This window comes from Rhinopithecus roxellana, chromosome 15 (genome assembly GCF_007565055.1).
Source record: "Rhinopithecus roxellana isolate Shanxi Qingling chromosome 15, ASM756505v1, whole genome shotgun sequence".
Taxonomy (NCBI): Eukaryota; Metazoa; Chordata; class Mammalia; order Primates; family Cercopithecidae; genus Rhinopithecus; species Rhinopithecus roxellana.
The window spans coordinates 31621000-31639145 of NC_044563.1; the positions used below are offsets into that span (position 1 = coordinate 31621000).

Sequence of the window (18146 nt, forward strand, 5' to 3'; positions counted from 1 at the left end):
TTTAAAAGCCTCCACTTTCTGCTGCAAAGGGGGAAGCAGTACCCTTAAGGTAGGAAGCCTGTATTCCAACCCCTAAGTTACCTTTGGAATAAAAAGTCTCTTTATACTACACCTTGCTTTTGTTAATTGGACTTTGCAAGCAGCAGGTGACTGAACCTGCATTTTAGTTACAAGCATGTATCACCTGATTGGTCCAAGAAACCCTCAAATTAGCTTAAAGTGGTCTAAGACCTGTGGTGCCCTACAAACCTAGAGAAACAAACATGAATCTTCTCTGGATGAAGATGGCTTCATCCAAGGTCTCAAATTATTCCTGCTGATAATTTTCTAGGGACAGTAAATAACAAAGCATGAAAGGAAGTAAGTCACCATAAACGAGAATCAACAGAAACAGACAACAGAAAGAGGCCAAAGACATTCAGACACTAGGTTATTAGATACAAAATAACAAAAACAATCCTTACTCTGTACACATGAAAAATTAAAAATAGGCCTAAAAATATCTTCAGAAAACTTCTAAAAAGTATTAAAAGTGACAAAGCATATTTTAATTAAAGCTAACATGACATGAGGCCAGCTGACAATGATGTATAGAACTTTTAGATTTTTTTTTTCTTTTTTTTTTGAGACAGAGTCTCACTGTAGTCCAGGCTGGAGTGCAGTGGCGCGATCTCAGCTCACTGCAAGATCTGCCGCCCAGGTTCACGCCATTCTCCTGCCTCAGCCTCCCGAGTAGGTGGGACTACAGGCACTCACCACCACACCCAGCTAATTTTTTTTTGGTATTTTTAGTAGAGACGAGGTTTCACTGTGTTAGACAGGATGGTCTTGATCTTCTGACCTTGTGATCCGCCCGCCTCGGGTTCCCAAAGTGCTGGGTTTACAGGCGTGAGCCATGTACCCGGCGGTGACAGAGCATATTTTAAAAGAACCAAATAGGCTGGGTGCACATCTGTAATTCCAGCAACTCAGCAGGCTAAGGCAGGAAAATTGTTTGAACCCAGGAGGCAGAGGTTGCAGTGAGCCAAGATGATGCCACTGCACTCCAGCCTAGGCGACAGAGAGAGACTCTGTCTCCAAAAAAAAAAAACACACACACACACACACACACAAAGTGATCAAAAATAATTACTCAGAACGTAGTACAGAAAGAGAAAACAGAAAATACAAGAGTCATGTGAGGACAGAATAAAAAGGTCTTATATTTAACTGAAGACTCAGAAGGAAGGAGAATAAGAATAGCATAGAGGTAATACCTGAAGGAATAATAGCTAAGGATTTTCTAGAAATACCAGTTCAGAGATTCATGAAGCCCAGTAAATCCTAAGCAGGATAAACAAGAATACTGTCTTTAGATTGATCACAGTGATACTGCAGAACACCAAAACAGCAAGCTGAGGGAAAAACAGATTTTTTTTTTTAAAAAACAAAAACCAACAAGCTTAACTAATAACTGATTTCTTAATTACAATGGAAACTCAAAGACTCACTTTATTTATTTATTTATTTATTTTGAGACGAAGTCTTGCTCTGTCGCCCAGGCTGGAGTGCAATGGCCGGATCTCAGCTCACTGCAAGCTCTGCCTCCCGGGTTTACGCCATTCTCCTGCCTCAGCCTCCCGAGTAGCTGGGATTACAGGCGCCCACCACCTCGCCCGGCTAGTTTTTTTTTTTGTATTTTTTAGTAGAAACGGGGTTTCACCATGTTAGCCAGGATGGTCTCGATCTCCTGACCTCGTGATCCGCCCGTCTCGGCCTCCCAAAGTGCTGGGATTACAGGCTTGAGCCACAGCGCCCGGCCAAAGACTCACTTTAAGTGATGAATTCTACCCACTGGAGTCAAGGAAAGCGTCACATAAAACAAGCCAGGACCCTGGATTCCACAGGGCAGAAAACACAAAAACAAGACAGGACAAAAAAAGGCGATTTGGGCTAAGGTAAAGGTGGATAATCCACATCTATGACTGTCGATTGCATGCTAACCAATTTTGGTGGTTTAACATGGAAGTGTTCATTATTTTATTCACTCTTTTTCTATGTTCCTGTTTTCTCATTTTTAATATTAATAACACTTGATAAATGCCTACTACATGCCAGGCTTTTTGATCATTTAATCTTCAGAATAACCCAATACAATAGAGATTATTATTCCCAATCATATCTAAACAAACTAGGAGAGTGACTGACTTGTCTCAAGTCACAAAGCTATCATTTGTTGAATGCAAAGTTGAACTCAGCATGAATCCTTTACAATTTTCCAGGCTGCCTTTTCTTTCTTTCTTTTTTCCTCTCTGCTTTTATATTAAACCTACCAAGAATGGAACAGCATCTTTCTAGACACCATTTCCTAAATGGCAATAAAGACAACATGCTTGTGAAGCAAAAAGCTAAGGATCTTAGCTGGCTCTTCTGAAGTACTAAATAATACTGGGTAAAAATATAGCAATGGAATTTTTTTGTAAGGTTTGAGTCATTTAATCAACCTGATTTTATATCTTTTCTTCAATGTCAGCTGTCATTTGATAAATGTTGAAAATTTCTTTAATGGAGTGATACTTACTTCCAAGGCAAATTAGTCCATGTTTGTATTAATTACATAGGTTATTATGTATAATGCAAAAATTCCTCTATGGAGAACCAGCAGCTAGGTCTCTAATCTTATTCTTGTTCTGGAAATTAGTACAGTGGTCAGCTACTGGTTGTGGAGTCCAGAGAATGTGAGATCATTCTCAGATCTGGTACTGACAAGTTATGAGATCTAGGGTAAGCTACCTATCTTTGTAAAGCCTTAGTTTCCTTTTCTGTAAAACATAAATAATATAGTAAGTACCTGCTCCATAGACCTGTTAAGAGGCATGCAGTTTCATAAATATTAGCTATTATTGCTACTATTAGTGGTTTTATCAACTCAGGGCAAAACTGCTTGGCTTAGTTCCCGCACACATAAAACAGGGGAACACAGTTGTTCTTAAATCTTCTAGGTCCATTCTATGAGAAACTTAAATCAGTATGTGTCTAGCTATACCCATCCATCCCCATTGGGCCAGAAGTTCTTAAGCTGGAGAACACGAATGCACTTCAAGGGAGTGGCTGAACCCTTTGAAATTGGGTGCAACTGCATGTGAGTACTTATTTAAGGAGAGAAGACATAGCTTTCATCAGATTTTTAGAGAATCCATAAGCCAAAATCGATTAAAAAGCATTGCCTTTGGGACTAAAATCAAATCTATTCATTCCACATTTTATATGATAGAACATTATCTACATAAAGATCTGAATCTTTCCCAGGTTAGATATCCTAAGTTCCTTCAACCTTTTTTTTTTTTTTTTTTGGAGATGCTCTGTCACCCAGTGCAGTGGCATGATCTCAGTTCACTGCAACCTTCGCCTCCCTGGTTCAAGTATTCTCCTGCCTCAGCTTCCCAAGTAGCTGGGACTACAGGTACACGCTGCCATGCCCAGATAATTTTTTGTATTTTTAGTAGGGGACAGGGTTTTACCTTGTTGCCCAGGATGGTTTCGAACTCCTGAGCTCAGGCAATCCGCCCGCCTCGGCCTCCCAAAGTGGTAGGATTACAGGCATGAGCCACTGCGCCTGGCCAACCATTTTTTATATTATTTGGTATGTCTTCTGAATGATCATATATAGTTGACAGTCTCTTTGAAATATAATTCCAAAGAGGAGTACAGTATTCTTGGCAAGTTATGTCCAATTTAGTACATACGGAGAACTTCCTTGCTGTGCAAGCTTGTCCAACCCACCGCATTTTGTTGTTGTTTTTGTTCCATTTTCTTTTGTTTTAGGCTTTTAGCAGCCTAAAGCCATAGTTTTTAGTTTCTGTCGCTAGTGATACGAGGAAAAGAGGGATGAGAAAAGGGCTTTACTGGCCCAACCAGAAAGAGAAACTAAGAACCCACGACTGTATTCTCTCCCTTGGACACCCCTGCAAGACTCATTAAATACTGTTTAAGACATCAATAGATTTGGACAGTTGGGTCTGCCTGCATAACTCTTACTGACCTAAGTCTTTTTCACCTGGGTTGCTGTTAATCTCACATACCTCTCACAGCTCTATCTGTGCAGCTGTCTTTTTGGACATAAATGCAGTTTATACTGCCCTTGATAAACTTCATCTTCTAAGAATTAGTTCAGCTCCCCAGTTTGTCAACAATTAATCCTAGTTATAAGATTATAAATAATTATAATATTTAATAAATTAATATTTATAAACATTATAAAAGTGAAACAACCTCAAATAACTAACATAAATAATATACATATGAATATATTCTAAATGCTAGGTAGAAAAAAGTATCACCACCTATCTTAACGCATACTTTTTGTAAATATGACTAACATTTTAGGCTGATTTCATAATCTACAATATTAAAAACAGTTAAACAGATCCCCTTGAGGATTTTTAGACCATAGGATATACAGAAATTAATTCCAAGGGCCTAGCCATAATTTCTCTTAAATATAGGTCACATGACTTCTCTACATGGAAAGCAGAGACTGACAGGGCAGCATGGGGGAAGCAAGGAAACAGTAGAGACAGTTCCTCTTTCTTTCGACCACTGTCCATATAGTGACCAACTACTTCACTTTCCTCTTTCCAGGATCTCTCTGCCAAACAGAAACAACATTTGTCTGAAAGTAAGAAATTATAAAACCTAATTTTTTTGTTTTGTTTTTTCTTTTTTTTTTTTTTTTGAGACGGAGTCTCACTTTGTCACCAGGCTGGAGTGCAGTGGCACAATCTTGGCTCACTGCAACCTCCACCTCCTGGGTTCAAGCGATTCTCCTGCCTCGGCCGCCTGAGTAGCTGGGACTACAGGCATGCACCACCATGCCCAGCTGATTTTTGTATTTTCAGTAGACAGGGTTTCACCACGTTGGCACGGCTGGTCTCGATCTCCTGACCTTGTGATCTGCCTGCCTCGGCCTCCCAAAGTGTAGGGATTACAGGTGTGAGCCACCGTGCCTGGCCTATAAAACATAATTTTAAAAGCTTACCCTCTTCAGTAACTCTAATGCATAGCAAACATCTTTTAAAAAATAATTTATCCTGTGATCCTAATTGCCCTTTTAACTTTCCAATGATGGCAACACAAATAAGGGCTACTAATGGTGATTACCTTGGTCTTCCTAATGTTGGAATTTATAAATAATCACTTGCAGTCTATACTCACCATCTATAATAGACATATTTCTAGATGCTGACACAGCAGTCTTTGAGTTCCTGCTACGCGTAGAAGTCTCCAGACCAGTGTCTGCTGTTAGAAAAATGAACAGTCAATGTACAAGCCTATCAGCAGCTAAGGTTTATTTCATACAACACCAAAAAATGAAAGCCAAATAAACCTATGTCAAATAGTTTGTCTGTAAAAAGCTAGACATATATATAAGAACAAACATCTAGAGTCTGACCAATTTTCAGAGACTATTCTTTTAGGCCACACTTTAGTTTATTCAATTTAATTTATCCAATTAAAATGTAAGGAAATAGGCCAGGCGTGGTAGCTCATGCCTGTAATCCTAGCACTTTGAGAGGCAGAGGCGGGAGGATCACTTGAGGTCAGGAGTTCAAGACCAACCTGGCCAGCATGGTGAAATCCCATCTCTACTAAAAATACAAAAATTAACCGGGTGTGATGATGGGTCCCTGTAATCCCAGCTACCTGGGAGGCTGAGCCAGGAGAATTGCTTGAACCTGGGAGGCAGAAGTTGCAGTGAGCTGAAATCGCACCACTGCACTCCAGCCTGGGCAACAGAGCAAAGACAAGACTCCATCTCAAAAAAAATTAAAAAACAAAAATAAAAATTTTTAAGGAAAAATTTTGTAAATATGAGAACAGTGAAAATAATCATCATTAAAAGATGAGGATTTCTCTCCCTGGAGATTTTAAACCAAATTAATATTCATTTCACCAGCTTAAAATTCCTATGGATGTATATTTAATAAAAAGAATTTTAAAAAATCTTTAGAGATGAATTGATATAATGTGTGAGAAAGTCACTGAATGACCAATTTCTATTGGCATGAACTATTTAATGACAATAGTCTCACAGTAAATACAATGATGACAATGTTAATGACTAGTTTTAGAAATCAAATTGAGGGCAGTTTTCCTTCTTAAATCGACTTTATTATAAAGACTACTTGATAAGCATGTGGGTATTTGTATCTTATGACAGTAACAAAAATAATAATTGTATGATCTGGAGTTTTCCTCCTGTTGCCAAAGGCTTTTAGCTAACTATTTTCTTTAACAACTCATATTTGCCTATTACTTTGTACATGTGAGAATACATATGACATTAAATGTACCCAAAAGGTACTATGTGACACAGTGAAGCTTTTATAAGGTATGTGCTAAGAACAATTAAAACCCTAAGTGCATGTGGCCATTCAAAATTTATTTAAGTAAAAGACACGTGTCAGAACTGCCTGAAAGACTGTCTTTATGTATTATAAAAATAGATTTTTTAAAGAACCATGTTTTAGACATAAAAACTTATAATTCAACTCTGACGAGATCTAATTCTGTATTTTCCACTCAACTGCCAAGTGTGAATGTGCACAGGACTGAACTCAGCGCTTACCTCTTCCTCTTTGAGACCCTCCTCTTGATGCTGAATTCTGCCCTCTTCCGCCTCTTCGACCTCTTCCTCGGCCTCTTCCTTTGTTGGTTGCTGCTGAGATGCTATCATCAGAGTCATTAGCCATCTGTTCTGCTAAATCTATACTCATAAGGTCATCAGCACTAAAGGCAGAAGCAGACTCCTCTGACTGAGATCTGAGCGCTCTGGCCCTGGTCATAGCCTAAGGGTTTGGAGAAGAAGGAGAAAGCACACACAAGGAGATAATGTATCATCCTAAAAATCATTAATTTAGGCATTGACATGAAGTAATCATACTATAAAAACATAAAGGAGGCTGACAGTTGCTCATGCCTGTAATCTCAGCACTTTGGGAAGCCGAGGCGGGAGGATTGCTTGCACCCAAGAGTTCGAGACAAGCCTAGGCAACATGGCAAAACCCCGTCTCTACAAAAAAAAAATTAGTCAGGCATGGTGGTGCACACCTGTAGTCCCAGCTACACAGGAGGCTGAGGCAAGAGGATCACTTGAGCCTAGGAGATAGAGGCTGCAGTGAGCTATGATCACCTCACTGCACTCCAGCTTGGGTGACAGAGAGACCCTGTCACAAAAATAAAAATAAAAATAAAAAATACTTATATATGTGTAAAGGAGAACATCCCCACCAATCAAATTTAATACTTATTATCCTGTCAGATCAATCTACCATACTACCCATGAGACCCTTTGAAAAGATTTACCAAGAAAAACAAAATTTCACAGAATCAAAATTTTCAGAACTAGAAGGAATACTGGCAATCATCCCTAATTCAATACCATATTTGACAGTAACAGACTGTCATCATTTGAGCTACTTTTTAGAATCGGCTCCTAGGAAATAAAAAGAAAAAAACTTACAAAAAATAGCTGTTATTGCTGGGCAGTAAAATTTTAGGGTGCTTTTGTTTTTTGTTCTTGAATATTACATATTTTCTATATTACGCTTTTTCTAAAAAATTAGTTTTATAATCAGAAAAAACATGAGCAACAATCTCTCACAAATATATGGTAAAGAGAATTAAGGGCTGGGTGCGGTGGCTTACACCTTGTAATCCCAGCACTTTGGGAGGCCTAGGTGGGTGGATTGCTTGAGATCGGGAGTTAGGGACCAGACTGGGCAACATGGCAAGACCCTGTCTCTAGAAAAAATACAAAAACAAACAAACAAACAAAAAAATTAGCCAGGTGTGACGGCATGCGCCTGTAGTCCCAGCTAATTGAGAGGCTGAGGTGGGAGGATTGCACAAGCCTGGGGGAAGCAGCGGGGAGGGGAGTTGTTGCAGTGAGCTGAGATTGCACCACTGCACTTCAGCCTAGGTGACAGAGTGAGACCTTGTCTGGAAAAAAAAACAACGAAACGGAAGAATTAAGGAGAATATATCAATTGAAAGCCTAAGAAGAAATAAATACCTCAGGACCAAGAACATGCCACGCATTCTTAATTTGATAAGAATCCATTTAGAAAAGACAAGTTTGAGATTTAACCAAATATTCTAACTCTAAAATGAATAGAGATTTAAGATAGAATAGGGGGCCGCGGTGGCTTAAGCCTGTAATCCCAGCACTTTGGGAGGCCGAGGTGGGCGGATCATGAGTTCAAGGGATTGAGACCATCCTGGCCAACATGGTGAAACCCTGTCTCTACTAAAATTACAAAAATTAGCTGGGCGTGGTGGCACATGCCCTATAGTCCCAGCTACTTGGGAGGCTGAGGCAGGAGAATTGCCTGAACCCAGGAGGCAGAGGTTGCAGTGAGCCGAGATGGCGCCACTGCACTCCAGCCTCGCGACAGAGTGAGACTGTCTCCAAAAAATAAAATAAAATATTATAAAAGCAAATTTGCCTTGATCTTCCCTTAAACCAATCAAAAGGTAATAAGAGAACAAAAACAAAATACAATTTCCATAAAATGAGAAAATAATTCCAACCCCCAAACACACAAACTCTTCTATAAAGAGGAGTTAATGAATATGACAAATATTTGACCTGGCTAAGGGAGAAAGGTGAGAAGAGTTTCAGGTATTGTAGAGCTCTCCAAAACTGATGTATAAATCCCAAGAGGACATGACAGCAGTCCCTCATGCTTGGAATGGCAGTTCTGGGTCTAAGAATAGTTGACCAGAACATTTCTAAACTCTGTGATACCATGAATTAAGGAGACCCAGGGCTAAATGAGGAGATGTGAACAAGGCAGGCAGCGTAAAGTGGGAGTGAAGTGGCAACTTCATGATGAGATGATCTCAGTTGAGGTGAAATCACAGCTAACCCACTACATGCAGGGTTCAATATGGCATTACAAGGCAAAAAGAAAACACTTTAGGAAATACAACAAAAAATACAAGAAACAACAGTGATTTCAATTCATCTTTCCTGTCCCACATAAAATACAGTTAATCCTCATTATTCATTAATTCTGTATTTGCAAATTCACTTACTTGCCAAAATTTATCTGTAACCTTAAAATCAATACTCACGATACTTTTGGCATCATTTGTGGAGATGCACAGAGCAGTAAATATTTTGAATTGCTTGACACACACATTCCCAGCTGAGGTTGAACAATGAGCCACTCTGCCTTCTTGTTTCCACTTGTGCACTTTAAATAAGGGTTCTTTCTGTGACAGTCAGTCATGCATTGCTTAATGATGGATGCCTCATGAGAAATGTGTCATCAGGTGATTTCATCATCGTGCAAACATCATAGTGTGTACTTACACAAAGCTAAATGGTATAGTCTACTACAAACCTAGACTATAGGAGATAGCCTATTGCTCCTTGGCTACAAACCTGTACAACATGTTACTGTACTGCAGGCAATTATAACACCATAGCTATGTATTTGTGTATCTAAGCATATCTTAAAAGAAAAGATATAGTAAAAATATAGTATTATAATCTCATGGGACCACCACTGGATATGCAGTCTGACATTGACCAAAATGTTGTATGTGGCACATTATTGCATTTTTTGCATTTTCGTACTTTTGCTTTGGTAACATGGTGTTTAAAATGACCTCCCCACAACATATTTAGTGTTCATTCCTACATGCAAAAAGGCTGCAATATGACTTTTGGAGGAAAAAATGTACATTAGACAAACTTCAAGTATAAGTCAAAGTGCTACTGGCTATGAGTTCGATGCTAATGAATCATACATTAAATACAGTATCTTTAAACAGAAACACATTAAAAAGATCATGTATTGATCAGCTGATGAAAACATTACCAGTGGCTCACAGAAACCTAATTTTGTATTTCCCCTAGGAGCAATGATTCACTATTCACTAATTCTGTGCTGGAAGTGACTTTACACAACGTAACTACCACAAATAACAGGAACCAGCTGTATGTTTTTAGAAAGCAGACTTAAGAGAAAAAAGATGACCTAAATCACATAATTAATAAGATAGATTTAATTGATAAATGTTGAATTCTATACACTGAAAATTAATAATATACTTCAAGACCCCATGAAACTTTTTAGCTGATATATAACAGGGTGCAAAGAAAAATCTCAATACATTATTGAGAGGAGAAATAAATTTATCACACTGTCTAATCATCCTGCAATAAAAAATTAATAATAATAAAGTAAAAACCTGCCTCCTGAAAACAAACCAGTCAAAACTATAAAACAAAATGAAAGTTGCGGAACATCTAGAAAATAACATCTAGAAAATAACAAGAATATTGCACATCACAACATATGAGAGAGCTAAAGCAATGCTTATAAGAAAGCTATAGCCTGCTAAGTAAGAATGAATGTAAATAAGTTAATTCTGTACTCAAAAAGTGAGGAGAAACAAAACAAAGCCTATCCAAGTATTAGAATGACGATAAAACCACATACTAATAGATTTTAAACAAAAACACATTAGAATGAATAAATATAAGCACTGGTCCTTCAGGACAAAACAATAATATTAATAAAAATCACAAACCTTTAAAGAAAGTAAGAAAACACAAATACACATCATTAGAAATAAGAGGGACGGGCGTAGAGGCTCACATCTCTAATCCTAGCCCTACAGGTGTAGAGGCTCACATGTTGCCCAGGCTGGTCTCAAACTCTTGAGCTCAAGAGATCCACCTGCCTCGGCCTCCCAAAGTGCTGAAATTACAGTTGAGTCACAATGCCCAGCCTAAAAGACTTTAAAGCATAATGTTTTTTTCTCCAAATAGGAGAGCTAATAATCTTGTTTGTCAGTGTAAGTAATTTAAGCATGGTGCTAGGATTCATATTCTAAGCCAAATGATTCTGCAAAGCTGTGAATTACAGCTTGGCAGAGTGTCAGACTCCATTACCTAAGTTCTAAATAGTATGCTGAAAATGAAAAAAACATATAATATCCTATGGTCTGCTGAAAAATTACCTAGGAAGCCCCGATTATATTTTAGTCTTAAAATAAAGCTGAATGTCTGAATTCATACGTTATTTCTTCTGTAAAACTCCCATTTGAAATTTGCCACAGCCTCTCCTACCTTCCTTGTATAAGACGTTCACTCTTACTCTTTTAAAATCTTAATGAAAAATTGAGGTTTGTGGCTTCAAACATGAAGAGCTCATTCAAACGTAATGAAATATTTCTGTACCCTGTTAAATTGAAAGGGTTAATCAAATTTAAGCTGGATATTTAAGAACCAGGAATCATTTCTTCCTAGCATTATTCTTGCGATTTGGCAAACTATTTCTATTTTAAGTGCACCTTATAAGATGAATACAAATATAATAAACATGTTAAGGCATTTCTAATCTACAGCTTCTTTTCCTTAGCTTCCAAAAAACAACCTGTAAAAGATACAGTGGTTGCAACTATGCATACTTCAACAGTGATTCTGACGTGTTGCATGACAGTTTTAGAAGTTTTTTATTTTTAGAAAACCATCCATTTGCAATGCACCAAATTAATATTATAATAATCTAAAATTCTGATAGGACACAGGATGATAGAAAAGTCTACACTTGGAGTCAGAAATATGTTCAAATTCTAGCCCCACTCTATGACCTTGAGTCTGGTCTGAATCCTCATTTATAAAATGGGCACCTAAGAAAAGTAATTCAACAAATATCTTCTTTACACAAATGTCTCTTATCTACTAAAATGAGAAAATCTTGTGGATACAGACCATAGCTTTTTTATATGTACAGTCCTATTATAAAGCAGAATATCTAACTCATAACAGGGACTATACAAAATATTTGCTGAATGAAAGCAATCAAGACAAAACTAACAGTACATCATTTATAAGATAACTTTTAAATACTAGACAGCAATTGCAAAACACGAAGGGCAATCAGAAAGTAAGAAAATACATTTCAATCATAAATTCAACAAGTACTAGGTAGAGGCCCCAAATTTAAGTTAATGATTGCTAACTTGTAGTTTCAAACCTGCAATGAGACTGAGAAGACAGCTATGATGGTGCTTAAGCTAATTTTAATATTTTAGAATAGATAATATAAACTGTCTATTTACCCATGCTTGCTTAGTCATGGTTAACACTGCTAACCAAAACACTTTAAGTTTCTTTTATGCCCAAAATAATATCAGCTCAGTAAGATAAGATTTTATCTATAAGATCTTCTGCTAACGAATAGATATTATTTTGAGTAATAAGGGCTTTTGTTGTATATATCCCCACACACATACAATTGAATAGGTTTTATTCATTTTTATTAATTTATTTTAGAGACAGGGTGCCGCTCTGTTGCCCAGGCTAGAGTGCAGTAGTGCAATTATAGCTCACTGCAGCCTTGAACTCCTGGGCTCATGCAGTCCCCTCTAACCTTAGCCTCTTGAGTAGCCAGGACTACAGGTGTGAGCCACTGCACTTGCTAAACAGGTTTTAGACAAGAGCAAAAGGGAAAAAAAGAGCAGAATATTTGTAGGCTGAACCGAAATCAATCAAAGGCAGCCATCCTAAGTCAACCCCAGCTCACTCCTATCCACCAGACCTATGGACTGACTATTCTAATTAAACCTACTGGGTATTCTAGTTTAAGAAAGTGACATATAAACACAAGAATTTACAGCAGAATAATTACCTCACGGACTTCATCATCTTCTTCATTAGTATTTTTTTGTCTGCTTTCTCTGAAACGACGTACCTAGATCATAACAGAGTAAATCACAAACATGTTGCCTATTCCAGTTATGTAAATATAAAACAAGGGGCTACAATTAAGAAACGCTTTATGTTATAAAACTTGCAAATTTAACAACCTGTCTCAAAAGAGTAAATAAATCATATTTTTCCAATTATTAACATTAAAATTGCACAATGTACTGTTAAAAAAAAAAAAAAAACTCATATTGACCAGAAGCAAAATTATATTATCTGCTGCCAAAATGTTTCACATCACTGAAAAAGTCTTTCTGACTGTAGAGGAAAAATTCTAATACCCTATGGGTGTTACACTTCAGTAAACTAGTTAAAAACAAAAATACCTCCTTGACAAGGCTTGAAATATTTATTACATTGCAAATCATTCTCATGCACCTGGCTGCAAGACATCCAGGAGGCTGTGTGAAATGGGATCTGAAGTGGGTGGCCCCTGAAGATCCATTTTTATCAACAGTCAACTCGTGAAGGTTTGCTGAGCATGGTCCTGGTATCAAGAAGGAGACTACAAGTTTCTTTTTTAATGGTTCCTGCTCACAAGGCTCTTACTATACAGCTATGTTTACATTCTTTAAGCCCATTTATTTAATAATCTACTCAGCACATATTTACTGAGCACCTTCAATGTGCCACATACTACCAGAGAAACTGAGAACACAATTATTAACAAAACAGACAAAAACCTGCTCTCATGGAATCTATAATCAACTGATTATATGGGAGAGGGAACAGCAAATAAGACTCCAATGTAAGAGACTGGAGCAATGAGAGGAATCAACAAAAGACACCGAAAATATGCAGCCAGTGAGGCAGGAAGATAACAAAAGTCTGGTATCCTGAAATCCAATAAAAAACAAGTTTCAACAGAAGGTCAAGTGAGATGTAAGATAGAAAACTGACAGTGGATTTAGCAATGGCAGTCACTGGTGATCCTGACAAGCGCAGCTTCACTAGAATGATGGGATCAAGAGCCTGAGTGGATAGATTTAACAGAAAACGGAGAGAGAAGAATGAGGCAGCAAATACAGAAACCTCTTTGAAGCGATTCTGCTCTAGAAGAGGAACAGAGAGCAGTAACTAAAGGAAAATGGGATCGAGAGTTTTGTTTCTTAAGCTGAAAGAAATAACAGCATGGTCGTTATGATTCAGTAAAGGAAAAATACAAGAATAACAACATTTTAAAAGATGACACAGCATGTAACAGTGCCTACGTGATACGTAGCATACCAAAGGTGCTAAGCCATTCATAGAAGAGAAATGAGAGTCAGAGTGGAAACACTGAACAGGCACTATGTATCCGACAGTATTCTAAGGATTTTACATGGATTAATTCTTTTAATCCTTACAACAACCTTGAAGAAGGGCCTCTTACCATCACCATTTTATCCTCAGATGAGGATACTGAGGGATATGTGGGTTTAGATAACTCAATGATGGGTACACAGCTAATAAGGGTTTTGATTTTGAACATGGGTGTCTGGTCCAGAGTCACCATGACTCACACACACACACATACACCCCACACAGACTTTGCTGCTTTGGAGTCATGATCTCACTCCAGGTGGGGATGGTCATGTTTTATATCTGGTATGTACCCGAGAAATCTATTTATGCTATAAATTAGCAAACCCAACACATTCAGAGTCATAGAGTGAATGGTTTTAGAGTGTGAACTGCCTGTCCTACATCTGGAAGCACTTGGTATTAAATAATATTAGTTACACATTGACACCATAAGGCTTTAAGAGAACCATGTTAACAAAAAGCACTAAAATAAGGGAATGAGTTTTTTTTTTTTTTTTAATGTTGTTTTGTTCTTCTGCTTAGGGAAAATCTGGGAAATACAGAAAGTGATCCCCTGTAATAAAACTACCTTGACATAACTGTTGATAATATATCTGGGATATTTTCTTTATTTACATGAACATACATGATTACATATAAAATAAAAATAATTGAGATTATACTATGCAGTTCATCTTTGAAAATCTTTTGCCAATTAACATTAGATTAGAAATAGCTTTTCATGTTCTTCCAAAATGTCATTTTTAAGGGCTGCATAAAATTTTATATGGTATATGCACCAACATTTATTGTACCAAAACATTTCCAATTATTCCCCACTATGAACAACGAGATGAATCACTCCATACACAAATCTCTATCTCACTATTTTCGTAGGGAAATTTCCCAGGCTGAGTTAAAGGGTAAATCTTAAGACTCTTAATATACACTGCCAAACTGCTTTTCAGCAAAGCTATTCAAAAGTAATACTACTACCAGCAGTGTGCTAGATACTATTTTTCTCAAATTGCTGCCAACTTGACAAACAAAAGATGCATTTCAGTTTCTTTGATTATCCTAGGCTAAACACCATTTTCATATGCTTATTAGCCATTTATATTTCTTTTATGAACCACCTACTCATGTCCTTTGTTCATTATTCTATCAAAATGTTTATTTTTAAGATTTCTAAGAGCTCATTAATATTACATTAAGAATATTAACCTTTTTTTGCCCACATACAAATATTTTCATGTCAATATCTTTTAATTTTGTTTTTTGACAATGTGATATGCAAACATTCAAAATTTCTATGTAGTCAAGTCTAGATAGCTTTTCCTGTACTTCTTCCACTGCTTCTTGTTTAGCAGAAATTTTCTAGATGAAATTCAAGATCTTGGCTGGGCACGGTGGCTCAAGCCTGTAATCCCAGCACTTTGGGAGGCCGAGGCGGGCGAATCACAAGGTCAGGAGATCGAGACCATCCTAGCTAACACGGTGAAACCTCGTCTCTACCAAAAAATACAAAAAACTAGCCGGGCGAGGGGGCGGGCGCCTGTAGTCCCAGCTACTCGGGAGGCTGAGGCAGGAGAATGGCGTGAACCCGGGAGGCAGAGCTTGCAGTGAGCTGAGATCTGGCCAGTGCACTCTAGCCTGGGCGACAGAGCGAGACTCCGTCTCAAAAAAAAAAAAAAAAAAAAAAAAAAAAAAAATTCAAGATCTCAATCAAAACTTACTAAAAAAATTAAAATGAACAAAAGTTAGCATCCTATAAGGTTCATTTTAAAGCCCTTTCAGGATCTTCAAGAGAAGATACTATCCATGGGGAACAAAACACTTACTTAGTACCAACCATATGCAAGACTCTGTTCTAGGCATTTTCTGCATTTTCTAATTTAATCCTCATTTTATCAATTCAATTTTATAAATGAGAAAAACTAAACAAATCAGAGAGGTTAAATAGTGATCTACCAGAAAAAAATCTCAGAGCTACTCTTAAAGAGAGACTATTTAAATTCACCTAGACACTCAAATTAGCGACTTACCTCCTCGTCGATTTTGTCCTCTAGGGCATCAATATGACGTTCTTTAAGAAATCGCTGTGTTTTTTCCAACTGGTATTTCACTAGTTCCTCAATGGCATCTTTCTCCTCCTTGTCCACAAATTCTTGTACTGCTTCACCCATCCCTCTTTCTGTTAGTAGTGAGAGCTGCACATTCTATAAGATACAAATCACTGGATGCAGAAATAGTATTTATTCTTTACAAAATAATTATAGATGAGCAAGGAAAATTACCAAGTATGTTACCAGAGAAAAACTATAGTGAACAGTTGTAGTTAAGCCTACTAATATCAGGAACCAGAAAAAGCAAAGTCAAAACCAGAAAAGGGAGAGGAGTATAGGACAGGTGAAATGTAGAGGCCTGATGGCTAGGATATGGAGTTCAAAAATGGCAGCTATGATTAATAGAGATGAAATTAACTAGTGTGGTAGGCAAAATAAGAGCCCCCTAAAGATGTACACATCTTAAACTCTGGGAACTGTGAATACATGGCAAAGGGGAATAAAGGTTACTAATCAGCTATCTGTAAAATAGGGAGATTATCAGAGACTATCCAGGTGGGCCCAGTGTAATCATAAGGGTCCTGAAAAGCAGAAGAGCGAGGCAGATGGGAGCTGGAAGGAAAAATAACTCTGGGGAAATGGTTAGAGAGATACAACATTGCAGGATTTGAAGATAAAAGGGGATCAAGGCCGGGCGCGGTGGCTCAAGCCTGTAATCCCAGCACTTTGGGAGGCCAAGACGGGCGGATCACGAGGTCAGGAGTTCGAGATCATCCTGGCTAACACGGTGAAACCCCGTCTCTACTAAAAAATACAAAAAGCTAGCTGGGCGAGGTGGCTGGCGCCTGTAGTCCCAGCTACTCGGGAGGCTGAGGCAGGAGAATGGCGTAAACCCGGGAGGCAGAGCTTGCAGTGAGCTGAGATCCAGCCACTGCACTCCAGCCTGGGTGACAGAGTGAGACTCTGTCTCAAAAAAAAAAAGGGGGGGGGGGATCAAGAGCCAAGGAACATAGTGGGCACCTCTAGAAGCTGGAAAAGGTAAGGAAATGGATTCTCTCTTAGAGCCTCCAAAAAGGAAGACAGCCATGCCAAAACCTTGATTTCAGTTCTGTGTAAGATTTCTGACCTACACGACTGTAAGATAATAAATTCGTGTTGTTTTAAATCACTAAGTTTGTGGAAATTTGTTTCAGCACCAATAGGAAACTAATACAACCGGAGGATCTTAGAGTGGCATATACTCATGACAGTAAGTTTCAGTGGCTTCACCATGACGTGGCTGTCTTTGTTTGTAGAATAATTCTGAAATTACATCCAAATGTGAGAAAACTAAATCTGGATTGAGATCTTTGCAATAGAGATAATAATTAACATTAATTAAACACTGATTTTCTTTGATGTACAGCAACTACAAATGAATGTAAATGTCACCCTGAGTTTCACTTAAGAATGTCCCTGATTTAAGTTAAAATTATTCATTTAGTTTAATAATTGCAACAGAGATACAAAGAAAGAGAATAACAATATCAATAATAACAGCTATATTAATAACAGTATTAATAACTAACATTGGCCGGGTGCGGTGGCTCAAGCCTGTAATCCCAGCACTTTGGGAGGCCGAGACGGGCGGATCACGAGGTCAGGAGATCGAGACCATCCTGGCTAACACGGTGAAACCCCGTCTCTACTAAAAAATACAAAAAACTAGCCAGGCGAGGTGGCAGGCGCCTGTAGTCCCAGCTACTCGGGAGGCTGAGGCAGGAGAATGGTGTGAACCCGGGAGGCGGAGCTGGCCGTGAGCTGAGATCCGGCCACTGCACTCCAGCCTGGGCGACAGAGCGAGACTCTGTCTCAAAAAAAAAAAAAAGAAAAATAACTAACATTAACCACTAATTATCCCTGCTGTGTGGCAACTGCAACTGAATGTAATTAACTGTCTCCCTACTTCATAGAAACATTCTGAGGATTCATTTTGTTTAAACTATCAACTAAACATATCCTAAATTAAAATCTGTACTATAGGGTAGCCA

General features: G+C 38.0%; 1 protein-coding gene across 5 annotated transcripts in view; it reads right to left on the reverse strand.

The window, feature by feature from the left end:
• The window catches only part of MRE11 (MRE11 homolog, double strand break repair nuclease), a 76909-nt gene that overhangs the window by 21701 nt on the left and 37062 nt on the right, over positions 1 to 18146 (reverse strand). For 4 of the 5 annotated variants that reach the window (XM_010360562.2, XM_030918136.1, XM_010360561.2 and 1 more), the window contains exons 13-16: positions 16096 to 16269; positions 12690 to 12752; positions 6608 to 6827; positions 5194 to 5277 (exon numbers count right to left, since the gene is read on the reverse strand). In XM_010360562.2, coding sequence (XP_010358864.1) covers positions 5194 to 5277; positions 6608 to 6827; positions 12690 to 12752; positions 16096 to 16269 — 541 coding nt within the window. The remainder of the gene's footprint in view (positions 1 to 5193; positions 5278 to 6607; positions 6828 to 12689; positions 12753 to 16095; positions 16270 to 18146) is intronic. The other variant, XM_030918138.1, reaches the window with a different exon arrangement.